Source organism: Laccaria bicolor, genomic scaffold (assembly GCF_000143565.1).
Source record: "Laccaria bicolor S238N-H82 LACBIscaffold_60 genomic scaffold, whole genome shotgun sequence".
Lineage (NCBI taxonomy): Eukaryota > Fungi > Basidiomycota > Agaricomycetes > Agaricales > Hydnangiaceae > Laccaria > Laccaria bicolor.
In genome coordinates, this window is record NW_001889931.1 from 23,358 (window position 1) to 46,731 (window position 23,374).

Sequence of the window (23,374 nt, forward strand, 5' to 3'; positions counted from 1 at the left end):
CATCCCCCCAAGTATGGAATCCATCAGCTATTCCATGGAATTTCTGGAATCCACCCCCCCTTCCATGGATTCCATATGGATTAAGCTGGGGAGGGTAAAGTACAGCCTCAAACCATGAATTCCTACTTGTCTGCCATTCGTTCAGGTTTCATTATACCTACGGCAGCTGGTGAGTAGATGCACAAGTATTAGTTACCTTACCCCACTAATACTGAGCCCCCAACCATACAAACAGACCATAGTTGATGGTGCCTGCTGATGAGCCCATGGATCAGTTGACCCCATCAAAGGTGGACCGGCCATCAAGACTCTCTTAGGACTGGTACTGTGCATCGGCTGAGAAGTGTACCCCATGAATTGACATAGCTAAAAATGCCTTGGATCCTGGGTCAACCGATCTCTTCATGGATTGGGCTCAACATGTGTCATGGGTCAGCTGAAGAGCTTTGAATCCCATGCAGCGTGGATCAGCCCAACCTGGTCCCATCCAGTTGACACTATACGGCCGAGTTTCGTTTTCACTCAGGTTTTATTTGCCAAGTTGCTCAAACATTACCTCGGCTTTTCTTTTCCGGTCATGGTCCAGTATTCGGTCATGCAGTTTACTGGGTCCATGACTTCCCAAGAAGCTGAGCATGGTGACGTTCACAGTTACTGCCAATACATTAAGGCAGTGAGATATATTATGCACACCCCTGGTTCAAAATCCCTACCAAGTTTATACCGACCAATGTTTCTTGTAAACATACCCATGTTGGAACGGGTCTGGCTCAAACAACCGCACTCGGCTGCCTGAAATAAACGCCAAGCTGTTACTCCATCAGACAAAGTTGCTCCAAGATCCCCCTGCTTTTTTCTGCCGGTCACAGTTTACTGGGTTGTGAAAGAAGCCAAGGCCTTACTGCTTTCATTATTATGTCCACCACAGGACTTCATATTAAATATGCCCAAAAAAAATTGAAGATTGTCCAAAAAATATACATGTATGCTACTAACTATTAAGTAGGGGGAGTTTGGACAGTTTGGACATCATTGTTTGTAACTTGCTGGCAGTCAGATTTTTGAATCCTCACCAAGTAGAAGACTTACTCTGTGCGGGGGTTTGAAGTATGGCTTCGAGTTTCTGTAGCCAAGGTGACTTCCTATTACCCCCAATGTAAGGACCAGGTGAACTTGCCCAGGTTGGAGGAATTGGGTTTGGCGCCAACAGAAGGACTGCTGGGCTCTCAGATGCTGGAGGCAGAATGACGGCCGGGGTCAGAGAGACTTGTGCGTGATCAGTTGGAACTGGGTTTGGCAGAACGATGCCTGGGGTCAGGGAGACTTGTGCCTGCTGGGTTTTCTGACCACGGTCAGGTAAGACTGAGTGATCGGTATTGATGCCAGTGTGCTTCTTCTCCTTGTTGCCAAGGAACTGGATAATAAGCGATTCCAGACTTGATTGGTGAGCACCGAGCCACAGGTTGAGCTCCAAAATTGTGGTGACTGATTTGGTAAGGTCATGGAGTGTTACCTTGGCAGTTTTGATGCGGCTTGTGAGTTTCTCAAAGCCCTGGGTGAGACTCTCTTGTAACGCAGCTGGCGTAGTCTCCCACTTGTTCTCCAGTGTCTTGACGGCTTCCCTCACCTCGGCTTCCAGTCTCTGGTGATCACTTCGGATGGACTGCAGATCTTCTTGTGTTTCCTTCCAACACATGTGGGCAGACTCTTCAATATGGTCCATCCGGCGAGTCGCTCTGGTGATTTTTTCTTTCTGAAACCAAACAGAGGTCTCCAGACTTGCAATTTTCTCCGAGAGAGGACGGCTAGTCAAATCTTGATCTTGAATAAACCGGGTAATCTCTTTGAGCACCAAAAGACGTTGTGAAAGGGTCACGGGTGAGTCAACCACCGGGGGGAGAAGGGCACTTGCATCAATATCTTGTTTTTGGACCACAAATGCCGAATACTCTCGCATAGTAGGGGTAGACGACTCCATGACGCTGACTTGCGCTTGTTAGTCTCAGAGTTTCTGCAGGAGGTCGGCTTGGCTGTGAGCAAGTCTTCTGATCTCCTGCTGCATCGTCTGCATGTCAAAGTTCGGTGGGGGGCTCAAGGACCTAAAGTCAATCTTCTTCTGATAGAACACCATGTCAACTAAGTTTTCAAGTTGAGAATCATGGGAAATGAGAAAACAACTTGAAACTTATGATGAACCTCCTTGGGATCTGGTGGGCTGACCTGCTGAGAACAAGATGCTGAACGCGAACCTTCTGGCCAGGACATGCACTCGACAGGTGGGGGTGTAAAGCTTTGTTGCATATAATTGACAGCCAAGCCCAATTCTATAACAAAGTCAGCAAAGAATAACGAGTTTCATGAATTTTTTACCTGGCCACATTGTTAACTCGGGCACGATCCACTCCATCTCACTGGCTGGTGGCCCAATCTCCCAGCCCTTTCCTTTGTCAGTGTTGGTACTGACCTCAGTCTCAGTGCTCTTGAAAATCGCTGATGTGTGTGGTGTGGGTGGCTCAATGATTATGGTGGGAGTCACCTGGCCCACGTCTTTGTCAGCTTTTGGAATGGCACTGACCTCGGTTTCCTCATGTTTGACTTCCGCCATCTCTATGTCGATACCACCCTCGGACTTCCCCTTTCCCATTGTCAGACCAACCTCCATGTCCATGTCAATCACATGCTCCGCATCATGCCCAACTGTGGCCATTTCAACATCCTGCTTGCCCTTCTCTTTGACATCCAGCTTCACCTTCTTCACCTGCGGCTTCTTTGACCTCGCTTTCTTCCTCACGATCTTCACTTGGGCATCTCCCCCAGAGACTGTGGCCGTTTCAAGATCCTGCAACCCCTTTTGGATCTCGTCTTCGACCTCACTGTCAGTGTCCTTTTTCTTGGTTACTGCATATGTGCAGGTCGTCTTACCTGTACTGCAGGTGAAGCAGGATCCTTGTTGTGGGGGGCGACAGATAGTGCATGGAACAGTTTCTCAATCCATGCGTTTGCTGCAGGCCTCACAGGGTATAGTCGTGAGCTGATAATTGCCTTTCGCAATCATGGCATTCTGATTTGCAAGATGTTCGGCAGTTTTGGCTTGCCTTAAAGCGGCCATGGCGGTCTTGGGAGGACCAGCGTTGGGGTCTAACTTGGGCCTTTGGATGAGACTGAGACCGGCACTGGGTGTCATGTGGGAGAAATGGGGCTGGGACTTAGGTTTAACTGCCTTTGCTTCCCCACCAACTGGTCGAAGTGACTCCGACTTCGGCTTCAATGTTTCCTCATCACTGCTGCTGTTGATGAACTCCGCACTCATGACTCTGGTCTTCTTTGGCCTGGCTTCAATCGAGTCCCCTTTTCTTTTTTTGCTTTGGACTGGGGCAGCGGTGTCGTTAGGAGTCACCTCTGATTGTGGCTGGGCGCTGGACCCGGCCTTGGGTTTCCTTCGCCCAGACTTTGTCTTACTCTTGGACTTTGTTTCAGCCGCTGGCACAGGATCAGTTGATTTTGCCTGACGCGTTGGTTTTGTTGGGGCCGGGAGTGATGATGAAGCTGTCGGTACCGGCAATGGGGGAGTTGGGACTGTGACTGGGAGCAATGAATCAGTCGAAGATGGAGGTAAAGGGGGAGAGGGACCGGCATAACCTTCCATAAAGAAGGTAGGGGTGGTGGGTTGTGGGATTGAGAACATTTTGGTCCAATCAACTGATGGTCCTGCTCAGGCCATTTCCGTGTATGTCAAAATCCAAGGGTGGTTGAGGCACTGGGCCGCATTATACCACATATTCTTGTTGATGAGCAAACATACAAATCATTCCTGTAGGAGAAAGAGATCCAATTTCAGTCAATAAATCATTGTTAGTCACTCACAGCTTTCCCATATGCATCCTCTTCCACCGTCCATTGGTGGGCCAGAAGACCTTCCCTGTGGTGGTTGTAAAAGTTCAAAAGTGTGGAGGTGGCCACCCTAACATCCTCCAAGAACCTGGGAGTGAGGGTATGGGCCTGTTGAGTGGCTTGAGCAAGTTCAGCAGTGGACATGGTAAGTGGGAATGGGACGATCGAGGGTGGTGAATGTGTGCGTCGGAATGGGACAATGGTGAATGTGAAATTACAAAGTTGTAAACGCGGTCATGTGGTGGCGTTACTTCAACCGAGATCCGCACAATGTTCAACTGAGATCTGCAGAATGTTCCATGGCTGATCTGCAGTGACTTGCTTTCCCACTGTTGAAAAACAATGTGTCTTCATCACCAACCACACAGTGCAATCCCGGGAAAAGCTATCTACTCTCTGACTGATATGTCTTTAACAAATCCAGGTATTGTCCCTACTCCACACGAAGGATTGTCTACTTAATGTAGATAAACAGAAGCTGTGATGAAAGACCAAGAAATGAAGGATGGTAAGTTTTATGTACTCTTGTCGGCTGAGCAGTTCTAACCATATCTTAGGAATGGCCAAGGCTCTACCCCCTCTTCAACCAAGTGGTGAGTTCCAGTCGGTGACAGAAAACTAGCCAAACCTAAATTCTGGGTGGCTGATAGGACAGAGCCAAGAATCCAAACTAGTGATGGAACTGGATGTCCCATCCTTGGCTCCTCACAGATCCATTTTCGATTTCAAAGAACCTACCCCTGCTATAAGTTCCAACCCATTCACCCCAGCCTCGGCTCACCAATCCATTTTCGAGTTTAAGAAAGTCGGCACTTCAGCTTTTGCCCTGACCTCAGCTTGTCAGGCATCAATTTTCAATCTTCAGCACGTGGGCACTTCAACAAATGTTCTGCCTGTTCCCCCATCCTCGGCTCGTCAGCCATCCATTTTCGATTTTCAGCAAGTGGGCACTTCAACAAATGTGCTGCCTGTTTCCCCGTCCTCAGCTCATCAGCCATCAATTTTCGATTTCCAGAAGTCTGGCAGATCTCCACCAGCCTCAGCTTGTCAGGCATCGATTTTTGATTTTCAGCAAGTGGGCACTTCAACGAATGTGCTGCCTGTTCCCCCGTCCTCAGCTCGTCAGCCATCCATTTTTGATTTCCAAAAGCCTGACAACCCTGCACCAGCCTCAGCTAATAAAGGATCCCCTTTTGATTTTCAAGTCCATCGTTCATTTACCCTGGCCCGGCTGTTCAGCCTTCCATTGATTTTCAAACACCTGGCACGTCTGCTCCAGCTCCTGCCCTGACAAACCAGGCATGTCTTCCCCCTGCGCCTCGAGGTCCAATAGTACTCTGGGATCACAGAAGTATCTGACAAAATCACAAGAGGCCAAATTACAACTCCAGGGCCAAGGAGGAGCTGCCATTCTGCCAACTCAGCCAGGTGATGCCTTTGTTTCAGCCCAGCTCCTGTCTTTGTCTACACTCAAGAGAGGACAACACCACACCCACCACCTTCGACCGAATTGTTGGACTTGGATCCAAACTCCCCACGTGCAAGGGGTTTATGTCACAAGTACAATATCAAGGTTGTGTCTGATGACAGCATTGGTGATCGCACGGGCATGGTAGCCAAGGTCGTTCAGGCAATTGTGAAGCGTTCACTCTGAACTTCTTGCATAGCTGAAGCCAAGAGGGAAGGAGGAGGCAAGAATGGGTGGATCTGGGATCAACACCCATAAGTGAGCAATGAGCAGTTACAAGATACTCAGCTGGCCCAACATGATTATGCATACTGTAGGAAGTACAGATATACAAAGCACTACATGTAGTGCAAGAGGATGGCAAGACTGCTGACAAGATGGTGGTTCAAGACAAAAGATCAATATATTATGTAAGATATCCAAATCTAGCTATATATAGTGTTGCCAAAGTTCAGTTCAGTTCGGTTCTTTGGCACTTTTCGAGAACCGAGAACTGGACTGACAACCTCTGAGCAGAACTGAGGACCGAACAGGACTGAACCGGTAAGAACCGTTCTTTCCTGTTCAGTTCTGTTCAGTTCTCAGTTCGAACTGCCGAACTGGTGGAAAAAAATGGTAATTTGTCTCCATAAGGGGGATTATGTACTCTAGCAACTACTAATATAGCTACATTCTGGCTGAGCATCAGCCTCAATTGAAGCGTCGAGAAGGCGCGTTTTGTAAGTGTGCTTGAAAATTTGCACCCAGCCAAAAAGAAGTGGCTCCATGCGATTATTAAGTACACACTCAAAAAAGCTCGTTCAGAAGCTACAGAGGAGCCAATGACAGTAAGCGCGCACACATGCCAGTCAACTTTCATCACTGACCTTTCCCTGGGACTTCATCTCAAATCCAACGTTGTGCAACCTCACGAACACGGTGGTTGGCAAGGATGACGGTTTGCTTTTATTCTTATGGACAACAATAATGGCCTCGTACAGCAGGTAACCAGTAAGCCTTCATTTTTGTTATTGATAATGACCACGTATCTACGAGGGGGGTCTCTAGCTGTCAATCCCACGAAATCAATGATTAGCTTCGGCAACAAGTCGCGTGCACTTGAGTCCAGACAACGGCATCCTCGACGATCATGCTCACGAGAAAATGACGTGGCTGGACGCAACGTCGATGACATGGCAAGTTGGCGGATGGAGCTGGCAATGGCGGTACAGGAACTTCGGGAAGTAGGGGAAAGATGTCGGCTAAGCGGGGAGAAAGAGCTCGTCGTCGTGAACGAGAATAACTAACTTACCTTTGTGAGTAGACAACGCCTTCTAGAATGATAGAAATCAATGTCCAGCCTCAATAAGAGTAGGCTGTCCATGGGTTGTGCTACCCGACTGTGCAGAGACGACACGGACAGGAGAAGGAGCCGCAGAAGTGTTGGAAGGGACGTTGGACAGGGAAAGTTATAGTTTGTCGTTCTGGATGCCAGAATCTTCAACTCACCATGCACGCGTGTTGGACAGATACCATTGTGTGGATATAAAGATGGCAACGAGACCTTGACAAACCTATAAGGTGGAAATCAGCACGACAAATGGTGATGTTGAAGCAGGATTATAGATCCCCAGGGAATTGGTTATTTTCCTCAGCCACCCTAACGTTTTTTGAGAGGATCTTGACGCACTTTATCCCAACTCGTTGAGCCGGGGCTTTCCCTTTCAAGGTGCTATAGTTGGTGAGAATGTTACGTTGACATCATGATGAAGGTTTGATGATATGGCATTAGCCGGCACACATTGAATCTCCGAAACAGCCCAAAAATTCGTCGATAAAATATACAAGACATATACATGTTCAGTTCAGTTCGAACGGGTCCGAACCCAGTTCTCAAAAATTTCCAAAGGGCTGAACCGTGAACTGGAACCGACACCCCCAGCCCGAACAGGAACCAGAACTGTAACTGAACCGTCAGTTCAGTTCTGCCAGTTCGGGACTGAACTTCGGCAACACTAGCTATATACCACTGTTTGACTATGGCCTTGGGCATTCCCTTCCAATCCTATATCACAAAGCCCCCCAATGTCCAGAGGGCATGTAAGGAAAACAATGGTGGGGAAGAATAATAGAATAGAAATCCTCTTGCCCCCCAGAGTGAATATCAGGACAAAATGAAACCAAAAGGTAGCAAAGCAAAGAAGATGAATAAAAGAAAGAAAAAATTTGGCCCCAAATAATTTCCTATCTGGAAAGCTGGTCACTGCAAGCTCCCAGCTTAACCCAGAAATACCCATATGATCCTCCCATTCTCTCTTCAGTGATGTATAACCATGAGTACTGGGAAACCATGCAAGTGGATGGCTTCCAGGTCATCCATCCCAACTCCATTGCCTTTCCCCATCAAGATGGTGTAGCATGCTTCCATCATACTTGTGGTCTGGGTATAAGGCATGTATAGTGTGATAGAGGCTTGCACCTCTCCACTCAGATCGTTGATCCCAACTCAACTCCCTCTACCCATCAAGATGATGTAGCTTGCTTCCATTGTGGTGTGTGGTCTGGATGTGGGGAGTGTGTAATGGGATAGAGGCTTGCACCTCTCCTCCCATCTTCCACCTATACTCCCATACAGCCCCCCACTTTTCCAGTGTGCGAATCTCAAGAATCAAGCCAGGGAGGATAGAGGCAAAGAGATTGTGCAGTGGAAAATTACAAGCTGTGATTTTAAGTTGGTGTCAGAGTAGGTAGAGGTGGTGCCAGTTGGGTAGGAATGATAAGAGGTTGAAGGAAAGGGGGAGAAAAAAAAATGTTGTCATAAATCTTGCCCCCCAGAGTGGACACAGGCCATGCAACACACACACAGCAATCTGTAAGGTTACCATGATTGAAGGAGAGTCCGCCGCATAATGCGCGAGCAGCAACTCCTCAACACTGATCCACCGCAAAACATGCAAGCTGCAATCAGGAGCCAGAAGGTTACCATGATTGAAGAGTCCGCCGCGTAATGCGCGAGCAGCAACTCCTCAACACTGATCCGCCACGAAACACGCGAGCAGCAATCAGTACTTCTGAGGGACCCAGAAGGTTACCATGATTGAAGAAGAGTCCGCCACGTAATGTGCGAGCTGCAACTCCTCAACACTAATCCGCCGCGCAACGCGCGAGCAGCAATCAGCCTTCTGAGGGAGCCAGAAGGTTACCATGACTGAAGAAGAGTCCGCCGCGTAATGCACGAGCAGCAACTCTCAACCAGNTGAGGTGTCTCCCCTGCCCNATAGAGTCCTCCNATCAGTCCTATCACCCAAATAGAGGGGAGATCCTGAGGTAGCCAAAAAATGTGTTCGAGCATAGGCGTAGTGATTTTCTGGCCCCGTCCCTGGAGATCAAATACCCGTTCGAAAGCTACGAACTACGCTTTTCCAACGGTATAACTTGCGTATCGTGACGAGCTGTGGTTGTCGAGATAGAGAGGTAATACCCAGAAACTGCAGTTCTGGAGTAAATGCATACTGCAGACCAGGCTGTTGTCCGTTATCGACGTAAATAGGTGCGTCGGAAAGGTACGATTCAGACGTTTAAAATGGGCTATAGAACGTCCGATGCGAGCAGGTGATGACAATAGGAATGGGGAAATGGTTGTTGAAGAGATGGCACTGTAACACAAGGACCGCTCGTCCGTTTGACGCGTATAAGGGCTTCCCAGAAGCGCATTGACCGTGGCTTCAAAACGAACTAAAGAACGAAAGGGGCGACGAAGATCTCGCGGAGAACAGACGAAATATGTTCATCTTGGTCATAACAGGCTGAACTAGGCGAAGCGCCGCCAATAGGCGACCGTTTGGCGAGTTCAGGGAGTCCGAAGAAAGGTGTGAATCAGGGATTTCCAACGCAAAAAAGATGAGAGCGATCTGAGCGTCGGTCGGCGAGATATGACATGAATAAGTCCCCTGCAAATGGTTGTTGGAGGGATGGCACTGTAACACAAGGACCGCCCGTCCGTTTGACGCGTATAAGGGCTTCCCAGAAGCGCATTGACCGTGGCTTCAAAACGAACCAAAGAACGAAAGGAACGATGAGGATCTCGCCGAGAACGGACGAGATATGTTCATTTTGGCCATGCCAGGTTGAACTAGGCGAAACGCAGCCAATACGTGACCGTTTGGCAAGTTCAGGGGGTCCAAAGGAAGGTGTGAATGAGGGCTTCCCAGCGCGAAAGAGACTAGAGCAATCAGGGCATCGGTTGGTGAGATATGATGTGAATAAGTCCCATGTTGATGTCCCATCAACCCCATCCAACCCAAAACCACTCCAAACCCTTCTAACCATTCAGAAACCAAGAAGAGCCATTCCAGGGAGTTCACAGAAAAGTAAGGAGGATGAGAATACTCATTCCTCAAGTAAGAAAAGAGCAAAGATTGGGAGAGAAGCATAGTAGGGCATAGCACATAATTTCCAGAGCAGCAGACTGAACCAGAGGGACGTCAATGAACATCTAGCTGTTCTTGAGAGGCCCAGATGCTAAAAGACAAGGGAGATGGTTGAGGAACAGGTGGAGTCTGAGAGACAGTGAAGCAGCGCAAAGCAGCAGGCAACACTGGTTGTGGGCAACCTCCTCACCAAGTCAATGGTCGCATAGTCGCGGAATCCAGACATAGGTGAATAGGAACTCTCCTCACAGTAGGCTTTAGGCCGCGTAGTCACGAAATCCCAAAGCCCAGCTGCCCAGAGTCAGCGCAGCACCCCAATCGAACAAACCTCCAGTACTTATCAGTCCCCCACTGATTCCTGCAGGACTACACCATAATTTTGGCAAATTTGAGTTTTAGGAGAAAAATTCTGTCAAGTCCTCAGGATTCCTGAGGACTACATGACATTTAACCATCTGTGACATGTTTAAACACTTCCTCTAACTTCCCTAATGACTTAACTCTATTTCCATCCTTAAAGCATTCAGATATCAATACATAGTAGATTTTTATTCTATTTTGAATTTCATGATATTTCCTTCCCAAGTGCCTGCGGTCGACTCTGAGGATCCCCGGACAACAGGAAGGGGGGAAGGAGGGACAAACAGGAAGGGGGGTACAGACAGGGGTGGGAAGGAGGACAGGAAAGGGAGAACAGAGCAGGAGATAGAGAGGAAGGGAGTGGAGAGGAAGGGGGGACAGACAGAAATGGGGACAGACAGGGAGGGGGGACAGAGAGGGAGGAAGGACAGATAGGGAGGGGGGACAGATAGGGAGGGGGGACAGATAGGGAGGGGGGACAGATAGGGAGGAAGGACAGATAGGGGGGGGACAGAGAGGGAGGAAGGACAGATAGGGAGGGGACAGACAGGAAGGAAGGATAGAAATGGAGGGGGGACATACTGGGGGTGGGCACTCATTGCCGCTCGTCGGTGGCAGCCTCGTTTGCCGTTCGTCGGCAGTGCTGGGGGGGTCGTGTCTGTCCGTGGGCGCTCGTTGTCCGTGGGCGCTCGTTGTCCGCGGGCGCTCGTTGTCCGCGGGCGCTCGTCGTTCGTGGGTGGGGGGTCGTCGGCGTCGTCCATGCGTGGGCATCGTCGTCGTGTGTGGGCATCGTCGTCCGTTCGTGGGCATTGTCGTCCGTGCATGGGGCATTGTCGTGCATGGGGGGCCGTCGTGCATGGGGGGCTCGTTGTCGTCCGTGTGCGCTCGTGGGTGGTCGTTATCTGTGGGCGTTTGTCATTCGTCCGTGGGTGGGGGGACCGTCGTTGTCCGTGGGCGCTCGTTGTCCGTGGGCGCTCGTCATTCATGGGTGGTGGCGGAAGGTGGTGGTGGTGTGGTTGTGGGGTTCCGTTCGTTGTCGAAAAAGTCGCCGTCGACATGGCATACCCGGATGGGCATGCCACGTCAGCGATTTGGTGGTGGCGCCGTTTGTTGGGTGCCACCGCCATTTCCTCGTCGGCGTCGGTGTGTGAGCTGTCGTGGTGGTGTGTGGTGGTGGTGGAACATGGTGGTGGGGTTGTCGTCCCTCGTCGCGGGGTCGTGGGCGTTCGTCGTCGAGAAAATCGCCGTCGACGTGGCACACCCGGATGGGGTGTGCCACGTCAGCCGTTTGGTGGTGGCGCCGTTTGTTGGGCACCACCATCGTTGTCGTTGTCGTCGTCGTAGTCGTCGTTGTCGTCGTCCGTCGATGTCGTCGTCGTCGTCGTCGTTGTCTGTTGCGTGGTGGTCGTGGTGGTCGTGGTGGGCGAGGTTGTGGGTGGAGAGGAAAGAGAGAGGTGACGTGACGTGTCACATATGAGAACTATCATCAACAAATATGTGCACGTGATGCATCACATCACATGATGTATCCAAGCACATGCTCATGGGTCATGTGACTCATCAAATGCATCATTCCTGGGACTAGTCCTGTCCGAAAATCCTGAGGACTGTCTTCAGTCCTCAGGAATGGACCCCCACAGGACTCAAAAAATTGGCTGGCACATCAGCCAATATAGAGTCCTGGTAATCCTCAGGAATCCTCAGGAATCCTCAGGAATCCTGCAGGAATCAGTGGGGGACAATAAAGACCTCCAAACCTCAACCAGCTGTGCAAGCACAAGCTATAGTCAATGGTTCATCCAACTGAAGGATGGATGAGCCCTTTCACATGAAGTAATAAGCCCGCCGCGAAGTGCGCGAGCTGCAGCTACCATCCATGCTAAGGTTCCTCCTGTGATGAGCTGGCACATTCCCACAACTCTCCAGCTCTCCCTCTACCAAGAAATGCAGACTTCAACCATGCTTTGGTGAAGTCCGTGGTGCCCCCACCATTGTGAAGCGTTCACTCTGAACTTCTCACATAGCTGAAGCCAAGAGGGAAGGAGGAGGCAAGAATGGGTGGATCTGGGATCAACACCCATAAGTGAGCAATGAGCAGTTACAAGATACTCAGCTGGCCCAACATGATTATGCATACTGTAGGAAGTACAGATATACAAATAGTGCTTGAAAGTCCAGTCCAGTCCGGTTTTTTGACCCAAAACGAAAAGACCGAGACCTAGACCGGTCCACACAATTCCTAAAACCTCAAAAGACCGGACCAGGACCAGAAAAGACCAAGACTGCAGTCTTTTTCGGTCTTTGGACCGGTCTTGGTCCAAACTGGTTACAACCAGTTCAAGACCGGTTTTTCAGCTAAATATGCCATAACCTTTGCAATTGTGAGTCAGTAATTTTATTAACATTCTTCGTAGCTTCTAAACGAGTGCAAGAACGTTAAATTACGTTGAGAATTGATGTATATACAAAAATACTAAGGTACATCTGCTATTTTCACGAAATATTTTACAGTTTTTTATGTATCTTTGTCAGTTTTTATCCTAAAAATATGATCTTAAGTGCGTTTTGAAGGGTTTTTATATAGGTACAAAAGACCGGTCTTAACCGACAAGACCGGTCCATGTAAACTAGTGCTTGGAAGTTAGGTTAATTAACTGGAAAATAACCGAGACCAGACCGGACCTAACTGCAAAAAAACCGGACCGTGGTTAGTGGTTAGTCAATTCTGGAAATGAAATAACCGGTTATTTTGCGGTTAACTAACCGTTAAAAAACCGGTTATGACCGGTTACAACCGACCCTATTATACCCCTTCAAAACGCATCTAAAAGCATGAGAAACGCTAAAAATCTGACAGAGTTATGGTCAAATCTCTAAATTATTGGCTAAAATAGTAGGCTTTCAAGAATATTATTATAAAATTGTCAATTCTTCACCGAATTTAGCGTTCTTGGGCTTGTTTTAAAGCTACGACGCATGGCAATAATGTTTACTGCAAGGAATATAAGAAATATACGCCGTTTTAATCGATTTTCTATTTTTTCGGTCCTAACCGGTTAGTAACTGCAACTAACCGGTTTTCATCGGTTATCTTCGGTCCAGTTAGGTTATTTTGGGTCTGGGAACGAACCCTAACCGGTCTCGGTCTCGGTTAGAGCCCCTGGGCACCCAATAACCTAACCTAACCGGACTTTCAAACACTAATGTAAACCGGTTTTTTTGCGGTCTTGTGATCTCAAATCTGACAGACCAAGACTGCAGGTCCGGTCTTTTGCAGTCTTGGTCCAGTCCAGTTGCGGTCTTTTTGCAGTCTTGGGACTGGACTTCCAAGCACTAATTATTACATGCAAATTCAAAACCTGACACTAATCAGTCCTTGAACTTTCATAGTGCCCTAAAGCGAAGGTCATAGTCGTCCATGATAGCAACTGGTGCTCTGCAATTCAAGATTCCGTGAGCCTTGGACTTCATCAATTAGTTTGGAGTGTAAAGCAGATGATAGGATATCGATTGGACGAGTACAGCCCAAGACCTTCCACGTCGGATACAAGAGGCATTTTATGATGTTGAGAAGGACAATGGTGAGTTTGACTAATTGCGGTGTTGTCAAGGATTGAACCTTTTCTCCTCAGGTACCGTCTACCTAGAAGAGAAAGCAAGGCTATCTCAAGACCTCATAACATCATCTGGTGTCTCTGTCAGAGCAGAGGTCGAAGATCAATCTCTACTCCAACGTCGAAAATCACGGCGTTCACAACTTATCCATCCCTTTGAGACATCCCCGTCTGACGTGGAGATTGATTCCGCTCGGTCGCCCAAGAAAACAGTTAATGGGGATATCAAATCCCACACATGTCGTGGTTCTGGTGAGGCAAGTATTTGGTTGCTCCGCCGCTCTGAATGGGTTTGATGACCATAATCGTTCTCAGGCAAACTTGAAACCTTTGGCGGGAAAGTTAGTGTCCGCGGGTAGCCAATTTAATATTCAGGCACCTTCTGACGATTCCGACGATGGAGTTTATCATGCTGTCTTACCCCTGTGCAGCCGGCAAAATCAAGCTGTGAAGGTGCTTCCTTCCCAGCAACTCACCCCGTACCGATCTAACAATGCTGCATAGGCTTGCAATGCTTCCCACAGGAGCAAGCTTCAATGTGAAGGCACCGGTACGTCTATAACTCATCACTTATTCTGATGACTGATTCAGCACCATGCACCAACTGGTAGGCAGTCCCACTCGTCACAAAATGTCATCCCTCACCATGCATTTCACCCAGCTTTTATGCCTCCAAGAAGTGTACTTTCACTGACGGAGCGGATCCTCCTGTCCTCACACGCCCTCTTCATAAACCAGAATCTGCTTCGCCATCTAACAATCCTTCTCAGCCTTCTCAGTTGTCTTCGGCGAGAGAACGTCTGCTCTTTTCACTGCCATACCAAAGACCAAATAGGAATCTACCAATTCCTCCATCTTTATCTCAACCAGACCACGGGGACCACCATAACGACGCAGAGCGCAAGCGCAAAGGCCCTGTGAGAGGTAGACTTGGTTCCTCTGCGGCTCCCGAGTCATTCACCCAACCCCACAAAACCAACTTCCCCCCTGTTACTTCTATTTGGGACGACAGAAACCCTCTCTCACCCCTAGCTGTAGTCATTGCCCTAATCACCCACATTATTGTATCTAATCCCATGCCATAAACCCTGCATTCCAGCTAGGGGTCTGCAGCATGCATTGGCACCCTGGGTTTGGGCTAGGATTTGTTGGGGTGGGCTTTTGGTAAACATATATAAATAGTCTCTTATTTCCCTTCAAATATATAAAAGTAGGCAAAACACAAAATTTCTCTGTTGCAAAAGTCACAAAACATCGGAAAACAAATCTACTGATATAATTGAATGGATCGAGTCATATTCCCCCACTTCTTTCCACCAAGAACAGCTGGATGCGACATGCCATGTTCGGATGACGAGATCTGGCAAAGACCAGATCAGCTAGAAGGGACTGGTAAATAGATATAAATAAGCAAAAAAGAATATTTTCTTGCCCGAAAAGCCCGATCGTGGACAAAGTCGCGTTCCAAAATCTCAATCCTCCTCCTCCACCAACATCTCAAGACTAGGGTCCAGGGCCGTGAGAGGGGCCTCCCCGCTGTCCTCGTCATTCACCACAGGAACCAGTGGCTTGTCCCACATCCTCGTAAAATGGGCAAGCAAATCTCTCCGCACCTGCGCCTGCCGCGTAGCATAACCCTTGATACCTTCTGTTACAGCAGCGTTGACTGTCCAGGACTCCGTACAACCCTCCCACTGTCGAGCCTCCCAGTCTAGGGTTTTTCGGACTCTCCTCATCTCCTCTTTCAACAGCTGCACCTCTTCGGACCAGCGAAGATACCGTGCTCGTGCCTTTGCCCACTCTATCCTCACAGCTGTAACAAAAGAATATCAGCCTCGAGGAACATACAAAACAGTGTCCACTTACCTTCATGCAGCACTGCATCTGATTCACCCCCCGTTACCGGCGCACGCATCCAAATCCACGACACAGAGCGGTAACCTTCGCCCAAATTCCGCTCAATTATCTTTCTCTTCTTTTTGCTGACTTGCCGGCCGTCGGGCCCAATTACGTCGTTGGGATCTTCGATGCTGATCTCGGTCCCATCTGGGGTGGTCAAGTCCTTGTGCGACAGTTCCCTCAGCTCGTTCTCCCAGGTCCCTGGCCCTATTAGCTTGAACAATGCCGCTCGCGCTTCACGATACTTGACAGCGAGGGCCATGCACTTCGTTTCAACTCGCGTGATGGTTTCTGAGGCTCTGGTGTTAGGGTTTTGGCCACGAATGTTGCGGTTGCGGAAACCGATGAAGGATAGGCGGCCGCGTTGCAGGCTTCAAATCTTCTCTAGGGTGTCGTGGCACTGGGCTTGGCGTAGTTTCATTTCGATGTCCACGAGGTTTCCACAGCAGTTGTGAAGCCTGTGATCGTTGGGCAGAGCAGAAGGCAGCCAGAGTAATTGAAACTCAACTTCGTCTTGAGAGTGTTCTTCGACTCGCAGGGCTTTCTGTGCTTCGTCATGCTGGGCCATCATTAATGATGCCACGGGCATGTACACTGCCTGCAGGTTGCGGAATTGTTTCAGCTGTCGGTGTAGGAGTAGCCGCCGCCGGTGGATGTCATTGCCCTGGCTCAACGTGAGTTCTTCTTCAGCCTGAGCATCCCATGCAATCCGTCGTCTACGTACAATAAATGAGTTGGCAAGGTCCTGGCTATACATCAAATCCACGTACTGAGTGTCTTCGACTAAAAGGCCCATCGTGATGAACAATGTGGGACCTGTGTCGTGGATTTGCGGGATGCCCGCCTTCAATGACTCCTTCTCCTCCAATAGCAACTGCCGCTTCACGTCGTCTTGAGAAGCATCTACCAACCAATCAACAACTTCGCACGTGGGGTAGCAACGAACGAACTTACTAGCAACGACCGACAGGTAGGGGTTTGGCTTTGATGCGTCCTTTTCCCACTCCTTCACCATTTTCGTCCATTTCGGCACGAATTCCTGATCTCGCAGGGACGCAGAGAAATCTTCGAAAATTTTCTGTTGCCGTTTCTGCTCGGGTATCGCCAAGAGTAACCGCGTGTGCAAACTTATACCTAACGAGAGAGTTCATCAAGCTGTAAAACAAACTGAAAACGTGATGGAACGTACCCAAACGAACTTTCTTCCGCCAATTGTGATGTCCAAAGTGGTCGTCGAGGGTGTCATGTCGCGAGCCCGGTCCCATCTCTTTAGTACTATTTGCTACCAGGTTCATTTCTGCCCAGCTCCGCTCAATGCCTTCCCCATCTGTTCAACCAACCCCTGATTTCAAATTCAAAGAATGTGGTGCCTGACAAGGCACCTTATGCATCGGGCAATGGCACTTAGGGATGCCCCAGTCCATGGAAACATTGTCGGGGATCTGGATGTCCTTGGGCAACTCGGCCATTCGGTCACGGAACTTGAGCTTGAATTGACAAGCAATGTCGTAGGAGACGAAGACGGCGAGCAATGTGATTGGTGCAAGTGCACCTAGCAGGATGTAGTCCATATTGCAAAACCTGAGGGAAACGATGAGCATCGCATGACATGCAGGGTTGGCCTGAGAACGTACCTTTCACCTTTCTGGAGGTCGCCAACCCCATTCGCTCGAACAAATTCATGTCGAGCACAGATGCACATTCCCACACCGGTTGAGCGCATTCCTCCTGAGAACTTCGTTTCTGCGTGAGCTAGGGTCTTGAAGCCGCTGCAGGTGCTTATCTGTACAGCCATGTCAGACCTCCTGGCAGTCAGATAGTATCGAGGTGACTTACATCTTTTTGGGACGCGTACTTCAAGATGTGCTTCCGATATGGTTCGTCATCAGGGAAGTAGGCGAGGCCTGTATGTAAACCCGGATCCCTTGCAATACTTGATCGCATCAAGTTCTTCAGGCGGAAGTTGGCGTCCAACGCCACAATCAGGAGGTAAAGAAACCTATTTCTGATTGAGAAGTACGTACAGGACAGACACAGTGATACTGACTTTAATTCCAGTGGGGCCTCCTTCCAATCCTCAGGTATATTGACATCTGGAATCGGACACGCAGGGCATGCAACCGCCAGGTGACCAGATTGCGTTGTGATGAGGCCGTTAGCCAAGTTCCCCCGACCCGCGCGCTTCATGAGTTTCAGATGACGCCACATTCTGATCATCCTCATCAATGCCCTATACCGCGTCTAGGTGAAGGTCGTTAGGAATCGAAATCACGAGGTTAGTCTGGGGGAACATCCACCTTGGGAACATTGATATCAAGATTGTCGGTTAAGTGTTCGAGCGACTTATAGAATTCATGCGCCGAGAGTTTCCCCGTCAGAGTAACAATGTGGAAGAGGTTGAGAAGTTGGAATGTCGCACAGGTTTGGGGCTGATAGACGGTTGCGGGAAACCATTCACACCGCAAGAGCTGTTGACGATGCGGGATTCGCTCATTGCAACCACAGAAGTCCACAGCGACATAATGAAGGCCGTTTGTGTGCAAGACAATGAAGTCTTGATGCCCAGGAACCGGTAAGACACACGGTGAGTTGACGTGGCCCAGCTGCACGCGCAAACCCATAGCTTTTAGTGAAATTTTTTGAAAATATACGTTGTCCCACTTCTACTCAAATAAATCAGTCAAAGCCACTCTAACGATGAAAGGACAACACGACATACCCATATGATATGAAGCGGAAGGTCCTTGTGCCTTGCTAAGCAACATCCTAAGCATTCCAGTCTCCCACCCAAACATTCGTCGCATCGGAACACGCCACACGGCCCTTTGCACGACATACAGGTTCCCTGCCTCGAGTCGCCACGGCCCTCTAACCTCAACATCTCCAATAAGAACTCCTCCCGGAAGCCGGGGTCTTCTTTGGTCTTCCCAGACCACTCTTGAAGAGGTGCATCCTGCACAATTGAGGGAATGGAGTTGAAATGACGACAATAACACTTACCGAGGTTGGATATCGCTTAGAAGCCACCTTGGCGGCCACGTCTGATGCTTGTGCTGATGTAGACCCTGCGATGTGGGCGTGCTGAAAACTCTCATCCAACTCTTGCAGGTCGTACTGAGGACTTGGATTCCAGTGGTAACAAGGAGCTGGCTGGGCAAAACGGCAAGACTTCTGAGGGGAGCGTGGGGTTTGCTGAATACGGCGGTGGTTGGCTGAAAGAGTAACGGTGCGTGCTTGTGGAATGGCGATGTCGCCTTCGCCTAAATCTGTGTCGCGGATGACCACATAATTCTTTCCGTTTCGGCGTCGTCCCCGCATGTCGTTATTGTACTTACGGAAGCAAGGTCGACTTGCATAAGCAAATAATATTTAATTCCCACAACCGTTTCAACAAGTCAAGGGCGAGCACTTCGCCCTTGACTTAGTGAATATGTAAGTAAGGCTACAAATATACATTGACTGTAAAATACTAGGCACTAAAAAACATCGTCCATGGCCTCTTTCCTGCCCTCCAACCTCCCCTCCTCACGAGCCCTTGACAACACGACGATATGCTCAAGCTTAATGAACGTCACATCTTTGTCTGGGTTCCAAACAGTCGGAAGTTCGTCCAGGATTTCTTGAATGGCGGCGTTTAGTTCCTTCTCCCACTGTGTAGTCGCTCCCTCTTCTAAGTCCGGTTTGGAGGCACGCGAAGGGAAGAGGAAAGTGGACCATCCCAATTTCGTCCTAAGCAGCTGGGCGGAATTCAGCATCAAGGGTGTGATTAACGAAAGAAACACGAACCTTTTCGCGTGCCTTGATGATGTGTGCTTCATAATTAGGGTTGTCTTTGAATGCTTCTTCAACCTTGATTTCCGGCTCTACCTCAGGAAAGCGAAGAAACCAAACGAGGTACGCTTTCTTAAGATATTCCTCCGCTTCTCCCTCGCTGATGGCAGAGGCAAAGCTGGGCCGTAGAAGGCGCAAGACGCGATCTTGTTTGGCTTTCAAGGCACACTTGACGTCGCTGGCGGATGGAGCCCTTGGCGTTGGCTCGATAATCTAGGGAGATCGATCGCGATGTCAGGGTCTAGCGCACATGGAGTAAAGTATCTCCGAGATCTCACCAGCTTTTTCCTTTCCATCTCCATTTTCCGGCGGCGTTCACCTAGCGTCAAGAAACAATCTGGGTGTATAGCAGCAGCAGGAGCGGGTTTTTTCTTGAGAGAGACCTTCGGCATTGAGGTATGTGTGAAGAGCGAGAGGGCGATTGTAGAAGTACCCGCCAAACCTTAATTTTGTGGCTGCAACTGTATAGTAAACAATCACGCGTATTCGGGGGTGGGTCAAAAGGTGTACATTAACGTAGTTGAGGCAATAGATCAATAATCTGTAAGAGGTCCAGCTCGGTATTCAGACTGATAGGCAAAAACACCTCTATGATACCCATCTTCAAATTGCGATGGGATTTGAACTACGGCAGATGCGTGAACGTCCTCCAAAAGAGTTAAAAGGTTCCGGTACTCGTTGGCTGTCTCGTTAGCCATCCTATACTCCTCGCTGCAACCATAATCTTGAAGGATCTCGGCCAGGGCGTCACAGATCTGAGAAAGAGATTGTTCCCACATGTGTTCCGCCTCCGTCAATAAGCCGATCGCACCATCTGGGGCTCTTATGCATGCCTTGACGATCTTATCAACATATCCAAAGGGTGAGCCATTGGTAACATTGACAAGATGCATCCGGCGTTCCTCGACGAAAGCTTTCCGCTCCAAGCTGCAGAAGAGAACCTTGTGTAACCCTCGTCGACTAATAAGCAGAAGACGCACGTTATTTCATTATGGAACTCGCCTGGGCCAGGTCCATTCTCGGGTTCAGAGGGATTCAGAACATCCTGATTTGTTTTGACTTTTTTACGGTACTGGCGGCGCCGCGTTTTGCAGAGGGCGCTGCGATTACTATCAAATAGAAAAAAGAGTTTCATGTCATATTCAGCGTCATCACGGCAAGGAGACAACGTACTTATGGTAAAATACTCTGGAAGAGCGCCGATGCGCCTCTCGCCTTTCCTCAGGAGTGTTGTACAGACGAGGACGCCCCATAGGTGACGTTGGAACGACGATGATTGAGTTCAAGGAAAGGCAAGACCAAACATGGATACACTTAACTTCCGTCTGATATTTTCCTTTCTTCATGGGCAGCTCATAACCTAAGAAGGAGAGAAATATACCAAAGGGAAGCCCTGAAAATTCTGACTCTCCTGAGGTAAAAATCATGTTGAGATGTTGTGGTGTGCTGTTGGGAAAGTAAGCACGCACTTTAATAACTATCAAAATGAGAGCTCAGAGCGAGCAACCAATCGTCGTTCTTCTGATTTTTACTCTGCGAGACTCCCTCTCCCTCAAATTATAGCCAAATAGTAAGGAACATACCTCTAGAGATCCCATGCAAAGTATTAGCCCATACACCTCTGTTTTGAGACCTCTACAGCAACCTCAAGTTATGTTTTCGCATGCGATTAATTGGAAATAGGCTATTTATGGAAAATGCCAGGGAAACATTGTACGACTGGTATACTAAGTTCGTCTCTCATCATAGGACCATACGCAAACTGTAAGAGCTGAACACAATATATTTTTTGGCAAGATTTACGAGATATCAACGGGATCACGACTACAAAACCACAAAGACTGCACAACTACACACTGGCTACAAACGCGCATGAAGACAGGAATACAAGAGTACGGTACGAAGATATCAGACACGGCGGGCAGAACCTGCAACAATGGAACTCTCCATCCTCACTCGCCCCTCCTCTGCAGAAGAAACACGGAAGGAGACCGAAGCCGAGACACGAGTGACAAGGGGAGATGTATTTTCCCTGATGATTCAAAGTCAACGACCCAGAAGGAATCAACAAAAAAAAAACGAACCAGCCAACAAAAACACCAATATCGCGGCCGCGAACCAGCGTTAGGCCGCCGAGAAATATAGGACGTGGGCTGGGGGAAAGCAGCCAAGACATCCAACATACAATCAATCGTCTTTATGACTAGACAAAAGCGTGAGTTCAGCATCCCCGCGAGTGGACCCCTGCATGAATTTCGACTCCTCGCCAGGATTGTGGAACAAGTCATCGACAATATCTCCGGCCGACACAGTAATGGCCACAGGAAGACCGTTGGAGTTTCCAAATAAACTCTTGTCAGTCTTCATTTGGCGATTCATGGCCATAAGGAAGGCCTTCAGCTCTTTGTCATCTGGACAATTTGGAGGAGGAGAATTGATTTTCATGTCGGACAGCCGAGGAAATGGCTCCAGAAAGGCAAAGGGCTGGTTTTTGGATTACGAGCAAAAACGAATCCTCCTCTGGCTCTAATTTGTGGTGAGCATGAGGCGATGTCCCGCGCAATTTTCTTGTGCCAGATTTATCGGGACTCTGCTGCGCTGGGTGAAGACTGGTCAAGGTTAGTACATTGTCCTCGCTGACGAGAAGAAAGGCCAACCTCGCGTTTAAAAGAGGTGTCAATGCCATGGCCTAAATAACATCAGGTCAAAAGTGAGTAGGATGTTCTAGGATGTTGTCCAGAGGATACATGCCTGAATGGGCGATGCCGCTCAACTCCCCCCAGTGTCAAGCTTTTTTCTCGATCCGGGGGTACGTTCCTGACCGAAACCGACGCGTCCAGTCCGAGTCGTGTGGCACACGATGTGTCTGAGTGAAATCCCACAGCTGAGTGTACTTCCGATGAGTCAAAATCTTTTTGAGATGTGAAGCACACGCACTGGTGGAAATCGTAACCCTGCTCTCAAATCTCCGTTGGGTTTGATATCCCCTTGACCACCAGACCCAGCGCACTTGATGTTCGGAAAAAGAGATGGCCTAGTAACGAAGTCAGACCAATACATTGACTCCAGGATCAAAATTGACCCACCCTTCGCTTGCCATTGCGGAGAGGTCATTTTCTTTGAAGGAACTTTTGTGGTACCTCTCCCGGAGTCCCTTATTTGAAGGTTTGCACCCTGTTTAAACCTATGGGTCCGTTACGGGTCCTTCTTGGGTGCAAACCACTAAATTCCTGACAAAACACGTTAAGATATTGTTGCGGCATTACATGACCATCTGACCTAACCGAAGATAACTCCTCGTCGTTTTTCTGCATAATTGCAGGAGGTTCTTAGTGATCCACATGGTCGTTGATTATCCTTGATGATGAGACGTGTCCCTTTGTGGCATGTTACCCTGGACAGAAAACAAGGAATGGAACAAGTTACAATGATGGCGATGCTTGAAATGTTGAGGAGTCGATTGTCGAGGAGGATGGATGGTGGTGAGAAGCAGATGGCAAGCCGTGCGAACAGTCTAAGATGATGTTGGTCAATGTCCTTTTTAATTACTTACTTATGAGGGCAAACACCCTTCTTCTTCGAAGACACAATCTCATCGTCATCGGCGTAGGTAGATGCAGCTCTGATGCTATAATACTTACCACCAACATCAACTTGGCCTTCCTACGGGCACGACGAAGTTCCTTGCAAATGAGGCCATGGTGCCATGTCTGGAACCAATTTTAAAAAGAATCAAAAATCAAAAACTCCATATCTTGTGCACTATAAATTATGTTATTTTAAAGGGTGGCTTAGCTCAATGGAAAGATCTGATTAAGACTGATAATGTATTGCAAGGTCTCTGGTTCAATTGCTGCAGGCTGCAATTTCTTTTCTCAAAAATATATTTGCTCTTACTCTCC

The 23,374-nt window shown here is 48.7% G+C and overlaps 7 protein-coding genes across 7 annotated transcripts; 2 read left to right on the forward strand and 5 right to left on the reverse strand.

Moving 5' to 3' along the window:
* Nucleotides 1-552: 552 nt before the first annotated feature.
* On the reverse strand, nucleotides 553-4,035 carry LACBIDRAFT_334155 (uncharacterized protein; the record flags this gene model as incomplete). Its single annotated transcript, XM_001888918.1, has 7 exons — nucleotides 553-629; nucleotides 750-788; nucleotides 1,090-1,986; nucleotides 2,250-2,324; nucleotides 2,371-2,922; nucleotides 3,016-3,505; nucleotides 3,865-4,035. The coding sequence occupies 7 exons, from the start codon at nucleotides 4,033-4,035 to the stop codon at nucleotides 553-555; spliced, it is 2,301 nt and encodes a 766-aa protein (XP_001888953.1).
* Nucleotides 4,036-5,192: 1,157 nt separating this feature from the next.
* On the forward strand, nucleotides 5,193-6,294 carry LACBIDRAFT_334156 (uncharacterized protein; the record flags this gene model as incomplete). Its single annotated transcript, XM_001888874.1, has 7 exons — nucleotides 5,193-5,319; nucleotides 5,343-5,527; nucleotides 5,559-5,617; nucleotides 5,876-5,902; nucleotides 6,026-6,078; nucleotides 6,107-6,186; nucleotides 6,208-6,294. 7 exons carry the CDS (start codon nucleotides 5,193-5,195, stop codon nucleotides 6,292-6,294), a joined length of 618 nt encoding a protein of 205 aa, XP_001888909.1.
* Nucleotides 6,295-6,492: 198 nt separating this feature from the next.
* Nucleotides 6,493-6,722, reverse strand: LACBIDRAFT_314309 (uncharacterized protein; the record flags this gene model as incomplete). The annotated part of the gene is made up of 2 exons (XM_001888919.1): nucleotides 6,493-6,600; nucleotides 6,651-6,722. The coding sequence occupies 2 exons, from the start codon at nucleotides 6,720-6,722 to the stop codon at nucleotides 6,493-6,495; spliced, it is 180 nt and encodes a 59-aa protein (XP_001888954.1).
* Nucleotides 6,723-12,182: 5,460 nt separating this feature from the next.
* Nucleotides 12,183-14,827, forward strand: LACBIDRAFT_334157 (uncharacterized protein; the record flags this gene model as incomplete). The annotated part of the gene is made up of 10 exons (XM_001888875.1): nucleotides 12,183-12,211; nucleotides 12,383-12,509; nucleotides 12,543-12,563; nucleotides 13,519-13,581; nucleotides 13,631-13,709; nucleotides 13,761-13,994; nucleotides 14,058-14,083; nucleotides 14,247-14,292; nucleotides 14,334-14,349; nucleotides 14,404-14,827. The coding sequence occupies 10 exons, from the start codon at nucleotides 12,183-12,185 to the stop codon at nucleotides 14,825-14,827; spliced, it is 1,065 nt and encodes a 354-aa protein (XP_001888910.1).
* Nucleotides 14,828-15,214: 387 nt separating this feature from the next.
* LACBIDRAFT_334158 (uncharacterized protein) lies at nucleotides 15,215-21,070 on the reverse strand (the record flags this gene model as incomplete). Its single annotated transcript, XM_001888920.1, has 24 exons — nucleotides 15,215-15,555; nucleotides 15,609-16,012; nucleotides 16,366-16,386; nucleotides 16,412-16,544; nucleotides 16,596-16,775; nucleotides 16,831-16,916; nucleotides 17,046-17,222; nucleotides 17,276-17,424; nucleotides 17,478-17,640; nucleotides 17,689-17,882; nucleotides 17,939-18,304; nucleotides 18,361-18,395; nucleotides 18,480-18,594; nucleotides 18,642-18,932; nucleotides 18,977-18,990; nucleotides 19,171-19,378; nucleotides 19,428-19,685; nucleotides 19,751-19,809; nucleotides 19,856-20,013; nucleotides 20,070-20,432; nucleotides 20,453-20,581; nucleotides 20,646-20,918; nucleotides 20,942-20,949; nucleotides 21,056-21,070. The coding sequence occupies 24 exons, from the start codon at nucleotides 21,068-21,070 to the stop codon at nucleotides 15,215-15,217; spliced, it is 4,140 nt and encodes a 1,379-aa protein (XP_001888955.1).
* A 519-nt stretch (nucleotides 21,071-21,589) lies between these two features.
* Nucleotides 21,590-21,917, reverse strand: LACBIDRAFT_314314 (uncharacterized protein; the record flags this gene model as incomplete). The annotated part of the gene is made up of 1 exon (XM_001888921.1): nucleotides 21,590-21,917. The coding sequence occupies one exon, from the start codon at nucleotides 21,915-21,917 to the stop codon at nucleotides 21,660-21,662; it is 258 nt and encodes an 85-aa protein (XP_001888956.1). The 3' UTR covers nucleotides 21,590-21,659.
* Nucleotides 21,918-22,257: 340 nt separating this feature from the next.
* LACBIDRAFT_314315 (uncharacterized protein) lies at nucleotides 22,258-22,572 on the reverse strand (the record flags this gene model as incomplete). Its single annotated transcript, XM_001888922.1, has 3 exons — nucleotides 22,258-22,356; nucleotides 22,410-22,506; nucleotides 22,559-22,572. 3 exons carry the CDS (start codon nucleotides 22,570-22,572, stop codon nucleotides 22,258-22,260), a joined length of 210 nt encoding a protein of 69 aa, XP_001888957.1.
* Nucleotides 22,573-23,374: the final 802 nt, after the last annotated feature.